Genomic DNA, 17,734 nt, shown 5'->3' with positions numbered 1-17,734 from the left:
GTTACTGTTCACACGTGCGAAAAATGCAGAAACTGCCCAGAAAATTGCAGCAGTTTTTCTTTTCACTAAAAAGGCTCTAACTCCATCATACGAACTCAGAATTCGATGATTCTTGTTCCTATGAGTCACAAATAGTAATACGAACATAGCCCTTCAGTCGAAACTCAATTCAGAGCTCATTTGCTCAGTTCAATACCCATTTCACTCGTTAAACAATTAACTCATGTTTCGTGTCAAAAACCCAATCGCGGCTTGATGAAATTAGACCAAACTTTTCAGATCAGTCCTATAATTCATTATCAAAATTCAAGAAGTCTCGAAATCAAATTTCGATCTCTAGAACTAAAAATGGACCTTTGGATCATTACATGCTTATGCTCACAACGGCAAAATCTTCCAAAAACTCTTCCAAAACATATCCGAGCCTCATAGGACCCCAACCAAACATGCCAACACACCCCATAACATAATTCAAACTTGTTCCAACCTTCGGAATGCTCAAAACAACATCAAAACAGCAAATCACCCTCGGATTCAAGCCTAAGAATTCCAAAACTTTCGAAATCCGAATTCGATCAAAAAGCCGACCAAACGATGTCCAAATGACCTGAAATTTTGCACACACATCAAAAATAACATAATGAAGCTACAATAACTCTCGGAATTCTATTTCGGCCCTCGGATCAAAATCTCACCTATCAACCGGAATTCGCCGAAATATTAACTTTGCCAATTCAAGCCAAATCCTTCCACGAACTTCCAAAATGTATTCCGATCGTGCTCCTAAGTCATAAATCACCCAACGAAGCTATACAAATCATAAAAGTTCTGATCCGAGCTCATATACAAATAAGTCAACTCTTAGTCAAACCTTTCAAATTCAAAGCTTTCAATTGAGACTGTTCCTTCAAATTCATTCTGAATTTTCCTGAAAACCAAAACCAATGATCTACATTAGTCATAATACGTTACACGAGGCAAGTCATGCCTGGTAACTGGTGATCAAAGTGCAAAAGTTCAAAACGACCGGTCGGGTCATTACAAACAGCTCTGCCGACTCTGCTGGGGACTATTAATAAGAATTCGAGCTTTGTATATTGATTTTTGTTTGGCTTTTATCATGTCTTGGATATTAATGTGTTTGGGAGCATAATGTGCTATTTGTCGCTTATTTACCGCTTTAATATTTATTTGAACTGTGATATAAATTTTATCATCTCTTGCACCCCTTTGAGTCTTCTGATAGGTAGTTATGTTGTGTTTGCCTACCAACATCACAAAATTTCTGTCTTGAGATAAATCCAGTTAGCCTACCAGCTTCTGGTGAAGGATTTAATCACACATGTTTAGGCGTGAGAGCCGTTAGCTAGCCAGTGTTGTTCTACTACTGGTGATGTTTGACGCTCCTCGGTTCGAGTTGTCCACCCGGGTAAGCCAGGTCTAGATACCATCTCCTTTAGGATTTGAAAACTTAGAAGAACAAAGCAATGAATATCCCTAGTAGGCTACGCATTATTTGCATTATGTGCATTGGACTTAGTAGGACTCGGCACAGGGGTCGGGCTCGTCTAGACATGTACCAATTTTTCGGACCTACATGTTCATATTTATGTGCTATATGTAACATTATTTGGTAGGCTTAATGTTGATCGACTTTAGGATAGATTGATTGAACAGAGGTGAGAGAAAAATAAAATTTCCCCCAAGTTTTCATAAAGTACCCATTTTTTATATAAAATTTTGAAGGGTTTTTAAAATTATAATTTTTAAAATAGTTTTTTTAGTTATTTTAACCGAACTACGCGGGTCTGATTCTCACCGGATGTGAGATACGTAGGCAAACCTCATCGGTTCCGGCCCCCAATTTTCTAAAAAAAAGAAGAAAAGAAAAATCCAACATATTCTCCTTTTCCTTAATTCCTTCTTAGAAATCTTTCCTTAGAAAATGAAAAAAATAAAATAAATTCTTTCAAAAATTCCAAAAAAAGGATTGAATTCCAAAATATTTTTTTTTCTTTCACAATTGAAAGGAAAAATTTTCAAAATTCATTTTTTTTTATTCTTCTTTAGAAGTATTTCTCTCAAAAATTTCAAAAATAAAATAAAAAAAAAACTTTTAAAAAAAGAAAAATATCTTTTTTTAGAAGTCTTTCTTTCAAGAATTCAATATAAAAATTAAATCCAGAAAAAAAATTCTTTCTTTTGAAGCCTTTCTTTCTACAAAAAAAAAATCCAAAATATTTTCCTTGTTAGGAGTATTCTTTGGAGTTATTTGTATATGAGTAAGAAAAAACGAGAGTTAATTTGTTTACTTTATTTCTGAACTACATAATGATCTGATTCATGCGGCGATATGATACGTAGACAACCCACAAAAGGTTCGATCAATTATTTTTTAATGACTCTAAAGTGAGGTATTAAAATAAGACGAGTGAAAAGAAAAACGAAAAAAAGGAGAGAAAGAAATAACAATGTCAATAAGCAACAAGCTGATAAGCCGGAATGAAACATGAAGCCTTCCAAAAGCATTTTAGAAATGGTGACGATGTTAGGAGCATGACATAGTGTAATTTATATCTTTAAAATGCCTAACCCTAACACGTTTGTTGTCTCTTGCAAAAAAAAAAAAGTTTAAGGTGTTTGGTTTGTGGTAAATCTGGCAACATATCATTACTTCATAAGATCTAAGGGACAAGTAGTAATGGATAACAGTGATGAAATCGAGTTGCTTAGTGACAATCGCCAGGGCCAATTAGCCGAGCAAAAGTCAGAGGAAATAAGAAAATTGAGACAACAACTATCAGATGTATATAAAACTTGGGTTTCAGGTCGACCTCTACCCCAGGGTCCTTTAGAGGGAACTTCCACCATACCCCAGGCTACTCAAACACAGCTCCGTGCAACGAGCGATCACATTCTACCACCAGGGTATGTGCCAAATTACATCCTCCACGCTGCCCCCGGTACCTCTAGCATGCGATCTCCAGTCGCACCAGTCAGGAACACCCCTCTCGTCGTGTCTGGTGCACCGGTATATACAATCCCACCACCACCTCATGTGATGAGGCCCAACAACGAGCCACTACCTCAGGCTTATGATGGCCAATAATACTCCCCAAATATGGCTTTCAGGGTCTCAGCTCCCTACAATCAGACTCCTCAGTACGAGTCACCAGCAGAAAAAAAAAATGCCTGCAAAAACAAGTGAGCCGGATGAGATGGCTAGGAAAATAAAAAGTCTTGAACAAAACATAAAGAACATACAAGGAATAGGTGGTCACAAAAGTGTCTCGTTCAGTGATCTGTGTATGTTCCCTCACATCCATTTGCCACCAGGTTTTAAGACCCCAAACTTTGAGAAGTATGATGGACACGACGACCCTATCGCCCACTTGAAAAGGTACTGCAACCAGCTGAGGGGTGCAGGTGGAAAAGAAGAATTGTTGATGGCATATTTTGGAGAAAGTCTTATAGGAGTAGCCTCTGAGTGGTTCATTGACCAAGACATCTCTCATTGGCATGTCTGGGATGACATGTCCCAGGCCTTTGTCAAGCAAATCCAATATAACATTGATATTGCACCAGATCGCAATTCCCTATCCAATATGAAGAAAAAGCCAACGAAAAGCTTTAGGGAGTATGCCATCAAGTGGAGGGAGAAAGCGGCCAAAGTTAAGCCACCCATGGATAATCATGAGTTGATCACTGTGTTTTTGGAGGCTCAAGAGCCTGATTATTTCCAAAACATGATGTCCGTAATGGGTAGGCCTTTTGCCGAAGCAATCAAGATAGGGGAAATGGTCGAAAATGGCCTAAAGACTAGCATGATTGTAAGTCAGGCTGCTCTCAAAGCCACCACCCAAGCAATCCAAAATGGGTCGGGAAGTTTTGCAAATAGGAAAAAGAGAGATGAAGGTTCTATGATGACTTCAGGATCTAGGGAAGTTCAAAGAGGGGCATCACACCCTTATGTACGAGTTCCACAGGGGCAATCCAGCTACCCTCAACATTATTATCCTCCTCCAATTCCTCAATACTCAGTAGGCCCACCACAGTATAGAGTGTTTAATGCTCAATCCTATGTTCGGCCTACCAATCAACAAATACATGCACCAGCTCCAAGGAACCCCCGACCTCAGCAGCAAAATTTTCGGGCACCTTACAATGTTTGTCCCAAGCAGGATTACGATCGAGAACAGAGGCCGGTGGAAAAATTCACCCCATTGGCTGAACCATACTCTAGTTTTTTCCAGAAGCTAAAACAGATGGGCGTGATTGGACCCATCGCCCCCCACCATATGCATCCCAATTCACATAGATTTCAAGCAAATGCTAGATGTGAATATCATTCAGGTGCCTCAAGGCATAGCACCGATGACTATTGGACTCTAAAAAGAACCATAGAAAGACTCATTTCTGAAAAATTGATTGTAGTGACGAATGGCGAGGACCCTCCTAATGTGACAAATAACCCATTGCCATTACACAATGATGTTCATTTCGTGGGAATGATTGGACGAGATCAAGAATACAAGCCGGTCGGTCAAGCTGGAATGATAGTGGGAGTAATTCAAGAAGGAACAAGTCTGGAAGTAAGTCCAAGCCGAGATGTGTCGTTGATTGTGAAAGGCGCCCCGAGCTCAGAAAAGGTAACTTTATTTGTGCCCAAGGTCACGAGGTTGGAAGTTCGCTCTAATGTTCCAAGCCCAAGGTTATATGTCCTTGGAGGCCACCCTATCACAAGGCAGAATCAGGGAAGTACAAAGGGTATAACAAAGCCGATCATAATCAGACCTGCCGTGCAATCTCCTGTGACAAATACAAAAATCATTCCTTGGAACTACAACAAAACTGTGATGATGTACAAAGGCAAGGAAATCATAGAAGAAGTGGGGGAAACTGGAGGTTTGACTCGATCAGGGAGGTGTACTCTCTAGAGGAGTTGAGGAAGGCCAAGCAAATTAGAGAAGGACAATTGCCAATAAAGAAATCTTTCACTGAAGAAGAGGGAGAAGAGTTTTTGAAAAAGATGAAAGGTCATGACTACTCAATCATTGACCAGCTAAGAAAGACTCCTGCCCAAATCTCTCTACTATCTCTGCTCCTACATTCAAAAGAGCATGCTCGTGTACTAATCAAGATCCTGAACGAGGCATATGTCTCAGAGAAGACCACTATGAATGAGTTAGAGAAGATGGCCAACAATTTTTTCGAGGTGAACAGAATCTCCTTTACTGATGATGAACTTCCCGAGGAAGGAGCCAGACACAATAGGGCTTTGCACCTGGTCGTCAAATGTGAGGGGCATTATGTAAAGCGAGTCATGGTTGATGGAGGCTCGAGTGTAGATGTATGCCCTCTCTCTACTTTGCAAGGCATGAAAATCAACACAGACAGAATCCGACCTAGCAATGTTCGCATTCGGGCTTTTGATGGCTCAGCGAGAGATACCATTGGGGAGATCAACCTCACCATGACAATTGGGCCAGTTGACTTTGAAATTGTCTTCCAAGTAGTAGACATGGACACTTCTTATAACTTTCTTCTTGGAAGGCCATGGATCTATATGGCTCGAGCTGTGCCATCCACATTACATCAGATGGTAAAGTTCAAACACGACATGCAAAAGATTATTGTTCATGGTGAAGACGAGTCATCCATTTATAAAGACCCGTTAATCCCGTGCATTGAGGCAAATGAAGGGTGTGAGTCCATTGCCTATCAAGTTTTCGAAGTGGTTTCTGTGGACTATGTTGAGGAAGGAAAGCCCATTCTGCATCCTCATCTTTCTGCCACATCTGTAATGGTGGCTGTAGTTATGTTAAGACAAGGTTATGAGCCAGGAAAAGGCTTGGGGGCATAATTGCAAGGAATTTCAGAGCCTATTTCTCCGTTCAGTAACCAGGGTACTTTTGGCTTAGGCTTCAGGACAATACAATTAGACAAAAACAAAGCCAAGCACCACAAAAATCATGGATGGGTCTTGCAACAACCAATCCCTCACATTTTCTACACTTTTGTTAAGCCACAACTCCAAGAGGGTCAAAATCCTCGGCACATGCAAACATTGATGAAATTTGCCATGGCCTCAGCCAGATGTTTTCTGAAGTGAATATGATCCAAGCTGGTGAAGGCACTAGTCGTGCCGATATGCAACTAATTGACCTAGATACCATGCTCACCAACTGGGAAGCAACTCCTCTCCCCACAAGGAAGGAGTCTTGGTAGTTTGCTTTTGCAACTTCTTTTTTGTATTTTGGGTTACTTTCAGGGTTGTAATCCAAACATCTCAGTGTGATTGTTTTGTTTTGATGTTAACCCTTCTATCCTTTCGAATTCAATGAAATGCAGTTCAGTTTTGTATTAAGTTTTGTATCTTTTCCTTTTCCTAATTCCTGTCATTTTATTTCCATTTCAGTTTCGTTAATGCCGGATTTAATAACATGACATGCATGAGGAATTCACGCCCAGATCTTAAAAAGCTGTCTAATATCGAAATAATGCATCAAGAGGTTGAATATGATGAAGATGAGGTTGTTGAGGAAATAAAAAGAGAGTTGGAACAATTTGAAAATAAGCCTAAGCCCAACCTCAATGAAACTGAGCCAATTAATATCAGAAGTCTTGAAGAAGTTAGAGAAATGAAGATAAGTATTCACACTGAACAGAAAACTAGATATGCCTTGATTCAACTTTTTTTTGAATATAGAGATGTGTTTGCTTGGTCTTACGATGATATGCCGGGTTTAAGTGCTGATCTAGTGGTTCATAAGCTTCCTACATATGCTAATTTTCCACTAGTCCAACAAAAGCAACGAAAATTTAAAACAGACGTGAGTGACAAAATCAAAGAGGAAATAATGAAGCAACTGAGCGCCAATGTGGTCAGAGCTGTCCGATACACCACCTGGGTGGCAAATGTTGTGCCTGTGCCGAAGATGGATGGAAAGACCAGAGTCTGTGTTGACTATTACGACCTGAAGAAAGCAAGTCCAAAGGATAATTTTCTTTACCAAATATCCACATTCTTGTAGATAATTGCGCAAAGCATGAGATACAATCGTTTGTGGATTGCTATGCCGGGTACCACCAAATTCTAATGGATGAGGATGATGCAGAAAAAACCGCTTTCACCACTCCATGGGTTACTTATTGTTACAGGGTCATGCCATTCGGTTTAAAAAATGCAGGGGCAACTTACATGAGGGCCATGACCACCATTTTTCACGGCATGATGCACAAAGAAATTGAAGTATATGTCGATGATGTCATCATAAAATCAAAGACACAGGCTGATCACGTGTGCGATTTGAAAAAGTTCTTCGAACGGCTTCGAAGGTATGGCCTTATGCTTAATCTAGCCAAGTGTGCTTTGGGGGTTCCATCTGGGAAACTCCTCGGTTTTATAGTCAGCCGAAGAGGCATTGAACTGGATCCATCTAAGATAAAGTCCATTCGAGATCTGCCACCCCGAAGAACAAAAAGGAAGTCATGAGTTTGCTCGGGAGGTTGAACTACATCAGTAGGTTCATTGCTCAGCTTACAACCACGTGCGAGCCCATCTTTAAGTTGCTGAAAAAGGATGCTGCTATCAAGTGGACGGACGATTGCCAAAAAGCTTTTGACAGGATCAAAGATTATTTGTCAAAATCCCCTGTACTGGTCCCACCTGAACCTAGTAGGCCTTTGTTTTTATATCTATCAGTGATTGATAATTCCTTTGGATGCATTCTGGGGCAACATGATGCAACATGCAATCTATTATTTGAGCAAGAAGTTTACCAATTATGAGGTTAAGTACACCCTTTTAGAAAAGACATGTTGTGCCTTGACTTGGGTCGCTCAGAAGCTGAGAGATTATCTTTTGAACTGCACTACTTACCTCATATCCAGAATGGATCCTTTGAAGTACATCTTCCAAAAGCCAATGGCCACTGGCAGGCTCGCAAAATGGCAAATCCTGCTCACAGAGTTCGACATCGTCTATGTCACTCGCACCGCAATAAAAGCACAAGCTTTGGAAAATCATTTGACAGAGAATCCAGTTAATGATGAGTACATGCCACTTAGAACATACGTCCCATACGAAGAGTTCAACTCAATAGAGGAAGTAGTTTCAGACGATCACCCTGTATGGAAAATGTATTTTGATAGGGCTGTCAATATCAAAAGTGTTGGGATTGGGGCAATCCTCATCTCACATATTGGACATCATTACCCTTCAACAACCCAACTTTGGTTCTTCTGTACTAATAATATGGTAGAATATGAAGCTTGTATCATGGGTTTGAAAATGGCCATCGATCTGGGTGTGCACGAACTGTTTGTTATGGGAGATTCTGACTTGATTATCCGGCAAGCCCAAGGCGAATGGGAGACTCGAGATATCAAGCTTATTCCGTACAGACGATATGTGCAAGACTTGAGCAAAAGATTCAAATCCATCGAGTTCAGGTACAGTCCCAGGTTTCACAACGAGCTAGCCGATGCCTTGGCTACTTTAGCCTCGATGCTCCCTTTTCCAGGAAACACTCATATTAATCCACTAGAAATCCAAGTTCGGAATCAACACAGTTACTGCAATACAATTGAGATAAAACCAGATGGTGAACCATGATATCATGACATAAAACGATTCTTGAAAACAAGAGAATATCCAGAGCATGCCAAAGTAGATCAAAAAAGAACTATAAGGTGGCTCGACAGTGGTTTCTTCCTGAATGGGGAAATTTTGTACAATAGGACCCCAGATTTAAACTTGTTGAGCTGGATAAATGCTACAGAAGCAGAGCGGATTATGAGTGAAGTGCATTCGGGAGTATGCGGACCTCACATGAATGGATATGTTTTGGCAAAGAAGATTCTGCGGGCAGGGTATTATTGGCTTACTATGGAGCGGGATTGCTTCAGATTTGTTCGCAAGTGTGACCAATGGCAGATTCATGGTGACCTGATTCACTCACCTCCTTTGGAGTTGCATCCCATGTCCTCTCCTTGGCCTTTCATCGCTTGGGGAATGTATGTTATTGCGCCAATCGAGCCAAAGGCTTCAAATGGGCATAGATTCATTTTGGTTGCTATTGATTACATCACCAAGTGGGTGGAGGCCGTTACTTTCAAAGCAGTCACCAAGAAAGATGTGGTAGACTTTTTTCATTCCAACATCATCTGTCGCTTTGGTATCCAAAGACCATTATCACTAACAATGCAGCCAATATAAATAGTTATTTGATGAAGGAGGTATGCGAACAATTTAAAATCATGCATCACCATTCTACCCCTTACCGGCCAAAAGCTAATGGAGTCGTTGAAGTGGCGAACAAGAACATCAAGAATATTCTTAGGAAGATGATCCAAGGTTCCAGGCAATGACATGAAAAGTTGTCTTTTGCTCTTTTGGGATACCGCACGACTATTCGCACATCTGTTGGTGCAACTCCGTATATGCTTATATATGGAACTAAAGCTGTAATAACCGCTAAAGTTGAAATTCCCTCTATCCGAATTATTATGGAATCAGAGATTGAAGACACTGAGTGGGTCTAGACCTGATTAGAACAACTGATGTTGATTGATGAAAAACGGCTAGCAGCAGTGTGTTTCGGCCAGTTATACCAGCAAACAATGGCACGCGCTTATAATAAGAAAGTGCGCCCAAGGCAGTTTGAGGTAGGCTAGCTGGTTTTGAAACGCATCCTTCCGTACCAGGTAGAAGCTAAAGGAAAGTTCGCCCCAAACTGGCAAAGACCCTACATCATCAAGAAAGTGTTACCAAAAGGGGCCTTGCATTGGTAGATGAAGAAGGACGGGTACCAGACATGACTATTAACACAGATGCAGTCAAAAGATATTATGTTTGATATATACCCGCTGTAGAATTTTTACGCATTGATTTTCTCAGATCGAAGTGAAGAAGGCTATCATTTGCTCGCTATTCCAAATAGGTGTCACCCTTCTGTTAATCCTTTTTAGTCGTATTTGTCTTCCTTGTTTCTCACTTTTTGGAACCTGTGTACTTGTAAAAAAAAGAGCCAAACAACAAATCTCTGAGTTATTGAACTACGTCCGACCTAATTCCGAAAGGATACGTAGGTAGCCTTACCCTGGGTTCGGTCCCATCAGAACATAAAATCCATATTCCCAATACTCCAAAACTGGGGCAAAAGTTTGTTTTATTTCACGGTTTTTTCTATACAAACGGTTCCAAAAGTTGTAATTTGTTTCAAGGTTCATTTCGCCTTTTTACCTTTCAAGAACTTCTGATCGATATTTTTGAGAATGTTTGAAGTCCCCATGCCAAGGGCGTTGGGAAACCTCCCTCATGCAGTATCTTAGTCAAACAAAAAAAAATAAAAAAATGAGAGAGTCTTATTAGTGAAAACCCGTATGGGCACTATAAGGCGACAATGAGCAGAGAAATGAGAGAGTCTTATTGGTGAAAAACCAGATGGGCACCATAAGGCGACGATTAGTAGAGAAATAAGAGAGGTTAGTTAGTGAAAACCCGCAGAGGGCGCTACTAGCCGAATGAGGGCCTTTGATTCTCCGACCTGAGCACAACCAAGACAAATTCAAGATGAACATTTGCGACGGATTTTGAGAATTAGACAGCTTAGACAGATCAGGCGTTCAGTCCAAAATGCATGTCATGATTCATTGAAGTCGGCACATACCTCCAGATAAGTCTCCATATTCCTTTCCCCGAAAGGGACACCTTTTGTTTAAACACAGTTCTATTTCACTTTCAATTATTATTCTGTTTTTACCCATAATTTTTCTTTGATTCCCTTTCAGTCTAATCCTGCAGCAAAGGCGAAACAAAGAAATGGTTGCAAAACTGGCTACGGTTTCCCCGTGATATCAGGTACAATTTGAGGCATATATGGCATTGACGAAGGCACGAATCTATCTGTGATCTCATTTGACAAGGGAACAAAGTGTCTCAAAGAAATTGAAAAGGTCACCTAAGCAAGACCTGCTTCATGAGAAAAGTTGATAAGCACTACAGACAAAAACTAATACTGGTTGCAAGACAACTGGATTTGATTTTAAAGAAAAATTGCCTTGGAGACAAGGGTGGCGGTACCATGGACATCTGGGTATGAAACAATTGGGGGCAACATTGGAAAGCCAAGGTCTCTAGAAAATGATACCGAGCAGCCGAACATCTCGGTACCACGCTGACAAATTGGTTCTTCGACAGCAGTGGGTGAATCAAACTACTCAGGGCATCAAGGCCACAAACCAACCAGCACTTTGAAAACTCACAAATTTTTCTTTGTTTGAAGCAGGAATAAAGCACTACAGAATTACGATTCTAAAAGAACGAATGTCACAAAACGTAAGCTCCTTAAAATCTCCATTTTCTTTTATTTTCGGCATGCATCACTATTGTTCACACCACCCATTTTTGTAGCTTAACTCAGGTAGAATCTTTTCGCCTAGGGGGATCCAGCTCCTATTTCTCGGTAGAAGTATTCTTCGCCCAGGCTTAGTTTTCGTAGATTAACCCAGGTTGAACTTTTTCACCTAGGGGGATCCAACACATATTTTTGGGTAGAAGTACTCTTCGCTCAGGTTGTTTTACATAGCTTAACCCAGGTAGAACATTTTCGACTAGGGGGATCCAGCTCATATTTCTGGGTAGAAGTACTCTTCTCCCAGGCTTAGTTTTCCTAGCAAAACCCAGGTAGAACTTTTTTTCCTAGGGGGATCCAGCTCATATTTCCGAGTAGAAGTACTCTTAGCCCAAGCTTAGTTTTCGTAGCTTAACCCAGGTAGAAACTTTTCACCTAGGGGGATCCAGCTCCTATTTCCGGGTAGAAGTACTTTTCCCCAGGATTAGTTTTCGTAGCTTAACCCAGTAGAACTTTTTCACCTAAGGGGAACCAACTCATATTTCCGGGTAGAAGTACTCTTCGCCCAGGCTTTGTTTTCGTAGCTTAACCCAGGTAGAGACTTTTCACCTAGGGGCAGCTCCTATTTCCGGGTAGAAGTACTTTTCCCCCAAGATTAGTTTTCGTAGCTTAACCCAGGTAGAAACTTTTCGCCTAGGGGGATCCAGCTCCTATTTCCGCATAGAAGTACTCTTCGCCCAGGCTTAGTTTTCGTAGCTTAACCCAGGTAGAAACTTTTCGCCTAGGGAGATCCAGCTCCTATTTCTGGGTAGGAGTACTTTTTTCCCATGATTAGTTTTCGTAGCTTAACCCAGGTAGAACCTTTTTGCCTAAGGGATCCAGCTCCTATTTTCGCATAGAAGTACTTTTCGCCCAGGATTCATTTTCGTAGCTTAACCCGAGTAGAACCTTTTCGCCTAGGGAGATCCAGCTCCTATTTTCGGGTAGAAGTACTCTTCGCCCAGGCTTAGTTTTCATAGCTAAACCCAGGTAGAACCTTTTCGCCTAGAGAGATCCAGCTCATAGTTCCGGGTAGAAGTACTCTTAGCTTAGGTTGTTTTTACGTAGCTTAACTCGGGTAGAATCTTTTGCCTAGGGGGATCAAGCTCATAGTTCTGGGTAGAAGTACTCTTCGCTCAGGTTGTTTTTATGTAGCTTAACTCGGGTAGAACATTTTTGCCTAGGGGGATCTAGCTCACAGTTTCGTGTAAAAGTACTCTTTACTCCGTTTGTTTTTACGTAGCTTAACCCAAGTAGAACCTTTTCCCCTAGGAGGATCTAGCTCTTATTTCCGGGTAGAAGTTCTCTTCGCCCAGGCTTAATTTCTACAGCTTAACCCAGGTCGAACCTTTTCGCCTAGGGGGATCCAGCTCATAGTTCCGGGTAGAAGCACTCTTCGCTCAAGTAGTTTTTATGTAGTTTAACTCGGGTAGAACCTTTTCGCCTAGAGGGATTAAACACTTTATCCATAATACAGGGTTGTAACCCCTGATTATATTTCCTTTCAGTAATACAGGGTACAAATCCCTGATTACATACCTTCCCGGTGATACAGTATGACAACCCCTGATTACATTTTCTTTTTCAGTAATACAAGGTGACATCCCTTGGTTACATTTTCTTTTTCAGTAATACAAGGCGCCAACTCCTGGTTACATTTCCTTTTCCAGTAGTATAGGGCACCAACCCCTAGTTACAGACATAGGGTCATCACTCCCTATTCTCCTTGCCAGTATAGGGTACACCAATCCCTAGCTGAGCTTTCCAGTATAGGGCACACCAATCCCTAGCCGATGATATTTTAGATATAGGGTCACCACTCCATGATATCCATACTAGTATAGGGTACACCAATTCCTAGCTGTAATTTTCCAACATAGAGTACACTACTCCCTAGTTGATTTGATCTTAAAAGCAGGGCATATCACTCCCTGATATCATTGCCAATGTAGGGTATACCATTCCCTGACCACATTTTCCAACATAAGGTACACCAATCCTTAGTTGAGACATCTTTTTGACAATAAAGGAATACTGTTCCAAAAAAAAAAATCATCCTTATTGCTTTCAATAAAGAAGTAGTTTAGAAGTTTTATTACAAATAACTTACGAAATTTTCCTAGTAAAAACTGGGGTAGAAAAATTTCGTTCGTTTGTTTGTTTTGGTGTCTGAGCAGGTCTTACCTCGAGGCACATGGTTCGAGATGACCAAAAGAAGTATAAATCCAGAATAAAAGAAAAGAGAAAAAGTGAATCCAAAATTCAGAAGCAGATGAAAAATGTGGACTGCTCAAGACATGACTGAAATCACGAGAATTGCATTTTTCTGTTTTGATCAAATCAAGCCGTAAAAGAATGAACTAGCACGTGCAGCTAGCAAGCATCAAGGATCAGATCAGAGTTTGCATGAAGAACCAGTCAAGACACAAGATCAAGTTTCAGAACACTTATAGATAGGATCTTGTATTTTTCTTTTCTTTATTGTAATTTTCTTTTATTTTTGATGTAATAAATAAGACCGCGGACCAGAGCCTCGACGGAACCTCACCCGACTCCTCAACTCACCATTCCAACCTTTTTCTTGAACTACACGCGACCTGATTCCCTTATAGCCCGGGATATATAGGCCGTCCAAATAAGGACTCAGTTGCACTCTTCGTCTTTTATACCTCCAATTTCAAATAATGGTATGACCAAAAATTAGTCATATCGCTCATCTTTTCTTTGCCTGAAAACTCTTCATGTTTTCAAGCAAAGAGGGGTATGCTGTGAGCATCTAATTTTTGACCATGTTTGAATTTTCTTTCCAACTCGCTCACGTCATATAGCACATACGTTACCACCAACACAATTATTCCCAGACAATACCCCATGATTTCCCTCATCTTCCCACTCCTACTCTTTATAACTCACATTCCTAGTCATAACCCCTTTTCCATTATTTCCTCACATCACACACCCACTTTTCTGGGTTCCCCATGCCCGTCCCCCATTCAATTACCCCGCTTTCTCTACTCATCCCACCTTTCATGCTCCTTCTCCCTTTTCCCCACTGACATTCGCAATATCCTCCTCCATCATCCGCACACACACAAAAGAAAACAATACCATTATAGAGGTAGGGACAGACTCCATTCCCGTATAAAAAGAGAGAGAACACGAGAAAGAGGGAGGAGAAACTTGAACAGAGAGGAGAGGAACAAAAATTGAAAAAAAAATTGTTATGAATAGTTTGTACATTGGATACTACATTGGATGCTACATTGGATGCTCATGTTGTGAATAACTTAAAGTTTAAATTTCCTATTTTATGTCCATCATCTTTACTTTTTATGCCTATAAAAGGCCATGTAATTGCAATGAAAAATTACCCCAAAGTGAAAGAAGAAAACACTTCTCCATTCTCTCTATCTCTTCTTGTTTACATTTTACTGCATTGCTTTTATTTTATAACACGTTATCAGCACGAAGCTCTAATTTTATTCTTAACTCCCGCTAAGTTGAGCCATATTTTATTAAGGTATGTATCATTATAATCATTTTATTTATGGCAGTACATATCATATGCTCATTGTTTGCAGATTACTTGTGCGCTTGGGCATCTTAAATAGTTTAAGTACATTGCAGTGATAAAATAACTATTTCCTTCCGTGCTCAACTCTTAGAGGACCTCAAAGTCATCAAACTAGCTATGCACTAATGTCATACTTATAATATTCATGGACTCCCTAGATCAAAACATATCTTTAAGGCATTTTGAAGAACTGTGAGAAATAAATTGACAAGCAATAATTTTATAGTTTAATTACTTTATATTTATTGGAACATATAAATAATGTTAGTCACGTTCAGTTCTATTAACACATATATATCAATAATATAAAGTGAAATGAAACAAGTATGTAATTTCTACTTTATGGCAAGAATAAAATGAAATAGTAGATTGTTAACATGATATAGCTCTATTTTCATTTCTTTTACCTTAATCGTTTTGTTTTCATTAATTGTTTATTATTATAATTATTTCTCTAACTTATTCATCTTTTATGATAGTTTTCACTATGTCAAATTTATCAAAACTTGAATTTGTGGCACTTGACATCACCGGGAGGAACTATTTATCATGGGTTCTTGATGCTGAAATTCACCTTGACGCTAAAGGTCTTGGAAATACTATTATACAAGGAAATGAAGCATCAAATCAGGATAAAGCGAAGGCCATGATTTTCCTTCGTCATCATCTACATGAAGGGTTAAAAACTGAATATTTAACCGTAAAAGATCCACTTGAATTATGGATTAATTTGAAGGATCGATATGACCACCTAAAACTTACGGTATTACCGAAAGCTCGGTATGAGTGGATACATTTAAGGTTGCAAGACTTTAAAACCGTAAGTGAGTATAATTCTGCTATCTTTAAAGTAAGTTCTCTATTAAAATTATGTGGAGACACTATCACAGATGAGGACTTATTGGAAAAAATATTTTCTACTTTTCACGCTTCAAATGTGGTGCTACAACAACAATACCGTGAAAAAGGTTTTAAGAAATATTCTGAGTTAATCACATGCCTACTTGTGGCTGAACAGAATAATACTCTATTAATGAAAAATCATGAAGCCCGTCCCACTGGGTCAGCTCCGTTTCCGGAAGTGAATGCTGTAGCAACATATGATAAGTTTGAAAGAAAACAAAATAATTACCGTGGTCGTGGACATGGTCGTAAACATGGACGTGGCAGGGGACGAAACAATTATCGTCATTATGGTGGAAATAAATTGGAGAACAATAAGGGTTCTCAAATTAATCATTCAAAAGGTAAAGCTAATATGTGTCACCGATGTGGTATGAGAGGTCATTGGGCACGCATTTGTCGTACGCCAGAACATTTTATCAAACTTTATCAAGCCTCCCTCAAGAAAAAAGAAAATAATGTAGAGGCACACTTGACCTTTCAAAATAATGATGATGAAGGAGGTCCCTCAAATAAATATGATTCTAAGGCACATCTTGCATATAAAGATGATGATTTTGAAGGCCTAACAAATATTACTCATTTAGAAGTTGGGGACTTCTTTGAGGATATTGACTGAAGAACTAATCATCTTACTGGGGAATGAAGCTATAAAAGTTGTTATGTTTATGTTTGCAACTAGTTTATTTTTCTTGAGTGTATTTTCCTAATGCATCATGTGTTGCTAGTTTCTACATTTCTAATGTATTTCTTAATGTTTTTTTCCTGCTTGTCTTTCATATTTCTTATGATGTATTATTTGTCTTTTTTATGAAGAATATGAAAATTCCCCAGTCTTCAGTTGGACTCAAGATTAATAAAGATGATATATGTCTTCTGGATAGTGCTACAACACACACTATTTTAAAAGATAAGAGATATTTCTCTTATTTGGTAATGAAAGAAGCGAATGTTAATACAATATCCGGTAGTACAAGATTAATTGAAGGTTCTGGAAGAGCCAATTTATTACTACCAGGAGGAACAAATTTGGCTATTGATGAAGCACTATATTGTAGTAAATCTCAAAGAAACTTATTAAGTTTCAAAGATATTCGCCAAAATGGCTATCATATTGAGACTACAAATGATGAAAAGATTGAATATCTTTATATTACTACAATAATGTCCGGTAAGAAATATGTGCTTGAAATGTTACCTGCTCTTTCCTCCGGCTTATACTACACAAGTATTAGCAGGATTGAAACACATGCCGTAGTAAACGAGAAGTTTACTAATCAAGATAATTTTATTATTTGGCATGACCGGTTGGGCCATCCTGGTTCTAATATGATGCGTAAAATAATTGAGAATTCACATGGACATGCAATGAAGAATCAGAAGATTCTTCAATTTAAGGAATTCTCTTGTGCTGCGTGTTCTCAAGGAAAATTAATTATTAGACCATCAACTATTAAAGTTAGGATGGAATCCCCTGCATTTCTGGAACGTATACAGGGTGATATATGTGGGCCCATTCACCCTCCATGTGGACCATTCAAATATTATATGGTTTTGGTAGATGCATCTACAAGATGGTCACATGTGTGCTTACTATCAACTCGCAATATGGCATTTGCGAGATTGTTGGCTCAAATAATAAAGCTAAGAGCACAATTTCCAGATTATGCAATTAAGACAATTCGTCTTGATAATGCTGGTGAGTTTACATCCCAAGCCTTTAATGATTATTGTATTTCAACTGGGATAACAATTGAGCATCCGGTTGCTCATGTTCATACACAAAATGGTCTAGCAGAATCATTGATCAAACGCCTCCAATTAATTGCTAGACCAATGCTTATGAGAACAAAACTTCCCA

At 39.4% G+C, this 17,734-nt stretch overlaps 1 protein-coding gene across 1 annotated transcript; it reads left to right on the top strand.

The window, feature by feature from the left end:
* The first annotated feature begins 3,188 nt into the window (after positions 1-3,188).
* Positions 3,189-4,937, top strand: LOC138885060 (uncharacterized). Its single transcript, XM_070165950.1, has one exon. It carries the CDS (start codon positions 3,189-3,191, stop codon positions 4,935-4,937), a length of 1,749 nt encoding a protein of 582 aa, XP_070022051.1.
* The last annotated feature ends 12,797 nt before the right edge of the window (positions 4,938-17,734 follow it).

The sequence above is a fragment of the Nicotiana sylvestris genome, chromosome 2 (assembly GCF_000393655.2).
Source record: "Nicotiana sylvestris chromosome 2, ASM39365v2, whole genome shotgun sequence".
Taxonomy (NCBI): domain Eukaryota; kingdom Viridiplantae; phylum Streptophyta; class Magnoliopsida; order Solanales; family Solanaceae; genus Nicotiana; species Nicotiana sylvestris.
Note: the sequence above shows the minus strand (reverse complement) of the source record. Positions and strands in the feature narration are given on the sequence as shown.

Excerpts from the sequence above, each read along its gene's own strand:
- LOC138885060 (XM_070165950.1), top strand. The coding sequence starts at position 3,189 with ATGCCTGCAAAAACAAGTGAGCCGGATGAGATGGCTAGGAAAATAAAA.